This window comes from Gossypium arboreum, chromosome 9 (genome assembly GCF_025698485.1).
Source record: "Gossypium arboreum isolate Shixiya-1 chromosome 9, ASM2569848v2, whole genome shotgun sequence".
Classification (NCBI taxonomy): Eukaryota; Viridiplantae; Streptophyta; class Magnoliopsida; order Malvales; family Malvaceae; genus Gossypium; species Gossypium arboreum.
In genome coordinates this window covers 11,164,134-11,170,258 of record NC_069078.1, presented here as the reverse complement: position 1 = coordinate 11,170,258, position 6,125 = coordinate 11,164,134, and the positions used below count along the sequence as shown (strand labels likewise).

At 31.9% G+C, this 6,125-nt stretch overlaps 1 protein-coding gene across 2 annotated transcripts; it reads right to left on the bottom strand.

Moving 5' to 3' along the window:
* Positions 1 to 3,164: 3,164 nt before the first annotated feature.
* On the bottom strand, positions 3,165 to 5,884 carry LOC108453973 (heterogeneous nuclear ribonucleoprotein 1). 2 transcript variants are annotated; one of them, XM_017752244.2, is made up of 6 exons: positions 5,629 to 5,883; positions 5,075 to 5,115; positions 4,793 to 4,956; positions 4,569 to 4,668; positions 4,273 to 4,442; positions 3,165 to 3,907 (listed from the first exon to the last, which is right to left on the bottom strand). In XM_017752244.2, the coding sequence occupies exons 1-6, from the start codon at positions 5,742 to 5,744 to the stop codon at positions 3,383 to 3,385; spliced, it is 1,116 nt and encodes a 371-aa protein (XP_017607733.1). In that variant the 5' UTR covers positions 5,745 to 5,883; the 3' UTR covers positions 3,165 to 3,382. The 2 variants fall into 2 exon arrangements, with proteins under 2 accessions (XP_017607733.1, XP_017607734.1); XM_017752245.2 differs by lacking the exon at positions 5,075 to 5,115 and having other exon boundaries at positions 5,629 to 5,884.
* Positions 5,885 to 6,125: the final 241 nt, after the last annotated feature.

Sequence of the window (6,125 nt, the reverse complement as noted above, 5' to 3'; positions counted from 1 at the left end):
TGCCTTTTAACTTATTAGGTAAACATTTATCAAGACGACGTAGTTTTGCCTTTTAATTTAATTATTTTGAATTTTAACTTTTAAAAAAGTAAATATTTATCCAAACGACGTAGTTTTGTAGTTTCTTATTCGGAGTTTTGGATAACTCGAATTGTATAATTCATATTCGAATTAAATCGAAAAACTTAATTTTTTATTCGAGTTGATAAACGACGTAGTTTTGTCATTTCTTATTCAGATTTTCAGATAACTCGAATTATGTAATTCATATTCGAGTTAAATTGAAAAACTTAATTTTTTATTCGAGTTGATCCGAAAACTTGATTAACTCAAATAACTGGAACTATTTAATTCAAAAATTTGAATTTTTTATCGAGTTTTTCAAATCGAATCGGATTTTACTCACCCCTAATCTCTAGTATTATTTACTAGGGTGTGTTACCCACCCCATTCTACTTAGAGTAGAATATTGTTTTCTATTAAATAAATATTATTTGTGTTTTACTAATTCAGTTAGAATTTTCCTATTTCTCCTTGTAAATAGATGATGCAAGTAGAGCTTGATGGAAAATCGGGTTTGGAAAACACAATGAAAAATAGATTTGAGAAAAATCAGAGTTTTAGTTTTTTTTTTTTAAAACTAGAACTTGGTTGTGATATCTAAAGTAATAAACACTTAATTAAAATTATACATTTTCGATTCGTCTAGGATAAGCGCTTTAACTAGTAGTCTCCTTCAATATCTACAAACTCAAGTTTGCCGAGTGTGGGCTTGTTTCAAAAAAAAAAAAAGAGATTCATAAAAATTACCAGTGAGATAATTTTACAATTTATCTAAACTTTTAGGCCAAGTTGTAAATAAGAAAAATATCTCTAAAAATTTTCTAAAATAATTTCTTTAGAGAATTTTCTCTCTACAGTTTTCTTTTGAATTTAAGTATGTGAAAAATAATGATCCAAGACTCTATTTATATAGGAAGAGTTTAGAGAGGTCAATTATAGTTAAACTTAATTACACATGTGATAATATACTTGTTGCGTAAAATTTTGAAAATAACATAATTTAACTTAATGGATTTAACAATTATCATTTATATCAAGATTAAAATTTCAAATTCAAAATTACAATGACTAAAAATAATCAAATTAGAATTTAAAGACTAAATACACAATTTACTCATAATACAAACATTAATAGCAGAAATTGACCTAAAACCTATCAACGCGTTACAAATAAAAAGCACCAAGACTATTCAACCCAGTTTTCAAAATCTAGTCCTATGACTTGTGTTGTTTAAATTCTTGTTAATACTAGGTTTTGAGTTCTCGACAACTCCTTTTTTTTTTTGCCCTTTAAATAAAAGGAAAAAAACTTTTCAAGGTATAAGTTGAAGATGTATCTTGGTGATAGAATAACCATTCTCTTACCTCTAGGTTCATAGTCTTAATATGAATGATATTATAAGAATTGGTTTGATGATTAATGGTTGTTTAAAATAATTTTAAAAATAATAAAAACATAATCATTTTTATACAAATTATAAAAATTAAATTAAATGTTTAAACTAATTTAAATTGATTTAACTATAAATTATATAAATTAAATTAAATATTTAAACTAACTTAAATTTGATTTAACTAAAAATTATAAAAATAAAAGTAAATATTTAAACTAACTTAAATTAGATTTAACTATAAATGTGGATGAATTAGAGCAGAGACCATAAAGGTTGGGCTTTTGATGGTAACACATTCCTCGGACCACAGATTCCAATAAGAGAAGCAAACAATCATGGATGGAAACAGAACACAAATTCCGCAGCCGTGATATGGTGTTATAATCGTATCCAAGTTTCACAAACTGCTATTGGACAGAAGAGTAGCAATATGCACAAGTTGATAGCTTTATTATGCTTTGTATTTAGAAATGGCACAATGATTATTTAACATTTAACATTTATATATTCTATTAATTTAATCCTTAATTTTTAAAAAGTTAAATTTGACAATTAACCTTTAAAAATAATCAAATTACTTTTTTTTCTTACAAAATACAGACTAAAACATTAAATATTTAAATATGATAATTGTTCTCACATTGGGATAAACACTTTTTGTTTGAGTTAGTCCATGAAATTTCTTTGAAAAATGTTGAACCAAAAAAAATTCCAGACCCCAATTTAAAATAATCGCTTAATTTAGACTTTAATGTAAAAATAATTACCAAGTTTAGATATCCACCGGATTGAATATAACAACCCTCCCCCAACGTTATATAGCTATAACGAGGGCTGCCTTTCTCTCTCTACCGCTGTGTCTATCTCCGTCAAGTGTACTCCCGCCACGCAACTCTCACAAGAATCAGAATCGTGTGACAAAACCCTCGACCAGTGTATCCGGTATGTAGAAGTCTTGAACCTGGCATCAAAGAAAGTAACTTTCAGTATGGAATGCCTCACTCAATGAGGAAGTATATTCATTACATTTGTAAGCTCTCTATGTAGCGATTGAACCCATGCTTGTTATCAAAAATTTCGTTCTCCTTAAAATTAAAAAATCATAGACAAATTCAAAAATAATTACCAAGTTTAGATATGAATATAAACAAATAATAATAATAATAAGGCCATGACTGAGAACCACTGCTAAGTTGAAGCACAAAAATATTAACCAAAAACACATGATGAGGAAGGGATTTCTCCCAAAATAAGATATTTAAGGGCAATGCTAAAGTTATGGTGTTTAGCAGAGAACTCATGAGATATTTTGGAAAATTATGTGGTGGTAAAAAAGAAAGCTTGTCTATATTCATATTCATATTGACTTACATTTTATATTTGTTTAATATAATATATCACATAGTTATGTTTTTATGGCAATGTTGATCGGATATTTACTTTAAAAATAATTAGTTCAATTGTAAAAATAATAATATCTTATAAAAATATTTTTTATTTAAAAAAAAAGTCATGCTAATTTTTTCCCAAAAAGGGTAAAGAAAGAGAAATAGAAGCTTGGTAAAGCAAAAGGGAAATAAGAGCTGACATATATATATAAAAAAATGTTTGCTGTTTTGGCTGCTGTATTCATTCAAGAATCGATCTCACAGCTAGGGAAGTTTGCATTTTAATATCAACTAAAAGAGAAATACAAAATCAGACCACTTAGCTCTCACAGTTTAGCTTATATTAAACTAAATTTTAAAAGAGTAAAATGGATACTCAAATCCTTAGAAAGTTGAAACCTCAAATTCTGAAAAAGACTCCCAAAAATAAACAACAGAGAAACTAAACTAAGGAATAATGAACATAAGAAAAGAGCTACAATAGTACAAATTGAGACAACATTTTGTAACCTCTCAACAGAGATCTTCCCAGTTTGCCTATCTTCCATAGGGATGGTATCGACCACTTCCCGCACCACTATACCCCCCTCGACTTCCATAGAAAGAACTCCCTCCTGCAGCACCACCACCGTAGCCGCCACCAAGGCCTGCATCGTAGCTACTACCATATCCACCACCAGCAGCTCCAGCACCGTATCCCCCATAAAACTCACCTGGGCCTCCGTAGCCACTTCCCATGTCATACCCTCTGTTGAAATTTCCTCCATAGCGACCCGAGTATCCAAGAGACGGCTCTCCTCTGTATGGCCCTATACCACCACTGCCACCACCACCATAACCTCCATAACTGCCAAACTCACCACCCCCATATGCCCCATAACCACCAGCTCGACCCCCATAAGCACCACTTGATCTATTATAACCACCACCAAATCCACCACCTCCATATCTACCATAACCATCTCCAAATCCGCCACCATATGCAGTCCTAGAATCATTATATCGTTTGGATGGAGGTGGGGGAGGATTTGGTTTCTTCGGCTCTGCCCTTTTTATCTCCACCTACAAGTAAAGGGATACATCATGACACTCATTTTAGGGTTTACTCTTAAAACTGCAAATATAAAAAGAATTATTGCTAATATAATAGAATCTTAAGAAGCATTTCTTTAGGGTCTAAAACTAGACATCAAAGCAAAACGGTACAAGCACAAGGAAATGCTATCACTTGGCAACAGCACAGAGGGGAAAAAAAAGCAATAGCCCACAAAAAACGGTTTGATCAATATTTCACAAAAAACACCTTCATGACAAGGACTTTGCATGTTAATAATTATCAACAAGTAGAGACTTATTTGATTGATGGTCAATAATTGTAAGAAGAAAATATACATAAATCTAATCAATTTAATCGGCAATGCATATACCTGTGCACCGGCAAACTCAATCTTGTTTCCCTTCTCCAAAAGATCATCAACTGCTTGCTCAGTTTCAAAAGTGATGAACCCAAAACCACGAGAACGATTGGTAGCATGATCCCGCATGATTTGGTGTTCTCGGACTACTCCATATTGTGTAAAGAAGTCCTTGAACTCATCTGCCAATTTGCACCAAATAGATTAACACTTGCAACAAAAATCAAAGATGAATCAAGACCACATCGGTTAGACGGCCTCGAGCTTCAATGTCATACACATTAAAGGCAGAAAAAGAATGGTATCACCTTCGGATACGGTTGAAGGAATTCCACCTACAAAAATCTTCCTAGTCTTGAAATCCTTACTTCCAGCAGCACCCTTTGGTATTGTTCTCTTAATCTCCACCTAATAGGCCAAAAATATCGAGACAAAGAACAGTACCTCAAGTCAAAAACAAAGCTGCATCCACCAGACTACAATAAGGAAACATAACAATCAAATTAACATTGCGACTAAAGCTAATTCTTACTTGTTTCCCATTAATAATATGAGTCTCCTCGATGACTTTATCAACTACAGAAGGCTCTGCATAAGTCACAAACCCAAACCCACGAGGCTGTCCCGTTTTCCGGTCCTTCATTATCACAGAATCCGTAATTTCACCATATTTACCGAAATGCTCAATAAATTGTGCTGCATAAAATATATAAAACAACCGAATCGGTACGGACGACGAGCGGCGCAATTTGTGCTATAATATTCAACAAGATTAAGAGAAAAAAATCTCTAACAAACAAGCTAAAGAACTAACCAGAACTTGTCTCTCTCGCTAAACCTCCTACAAAAATTTTGCTGCAAATTTCCAAATATTGAATATAAATCATAAATCACTTCCAAAGTATTCATACTAAAACCGACCTTTCAAAGAAACAAATACCTAAATACATCAAAATAATCCTATCAAAAAAGTAAGTCTAAAACCAAAAAAAAAAATTAAAACCCTAATTCCTCTTATTCCATTATCGTTATTATTTTAAAATACAAAACCAGACTTTCCACGAAAAATTGGGGGAAAAAAGGAAATGGGTATTTCTATCCAACTTAATTTACATATTTTTTTTCAAGTCATTAACTAAAAGGTAAAGGAAAACGCTCAAGCTTTAGATTTACTTTTTTCAATCATTGTCTGAGGAAACATAGTAAATCTAAAGAATGCGTATATATAAAAATAAATAAAAAAAGGTCAATCTAGTTTTCAGTCAATCCACGTTCTTACATGTGAATAAGTGATGGGTAATAGAAATTTCAAGACTTTCCTTCGGTTTCTCAAGAAACAAATAAGAAAAGAAAGGAAAAGAGAAATACCCAGGACTAGCTCCATCCCCGGTGTGAGGGTGAGACTTGTCATCATCGGGATGGTCGGAGGATCTAAAATCGTTGGTTTCGCCGTCGGGGATGGCATCACCGCCTCGAGGGTCCATTTGGCGGAGTGGGGGAATATGTTAAAGGGAAAGAAAGGAAGAAAGAAAGCTTAACCCTAAAAATGTGATGTTATGTCTTGTAGTTTCAAAGTTTTGAAACCTTTTTGAAGTTAAAATAAAAAACCCTGAAATAGAAACCACCGACAGTTATTATTTGGCTAAACAAAGCAAGGTTATTATGTTAAAGAAAGTTCTTTATTTGGTTTTGGGACAAATTTATGGTAATTTTCTTTTTACATAAAATACATTTATTAATTTAACTACATAATACAACTTTGATGGGTGGAGACCTAATGGTAAATTTGATGTATACGTCGGTTTTCAATAATATTTAGGATTTTAGGTCAATTTTTAAGAGAAATAAAAAATGTCTCCTGCAGA

Excerpts from the sequence above, each read along its gene's own strand:
- LOC108453973 (XM_017752244.2), bottom strand. The coding sequence starts at position 5,744 with ATGGACCCTCGAGGCGGTGATGCCATCCCCGACGGCGAAACCAACGAT. Across the intron at positions 4,957-5,074 it reads AGCGAGAGAGACAAGTTCTG|CACAATTTATTGAGCATTTC; the intron begins GTTAGTTCTTTA and ends TATTTTATGCAG. Across the intron at positions 3,908-4,272 it reads TTGAGTTTGCCGGTGCACAG|GTGGAGATAAAAAGGGCAGA; the intron begins GTATATGCATTG and ends CTTTACTTGTAG.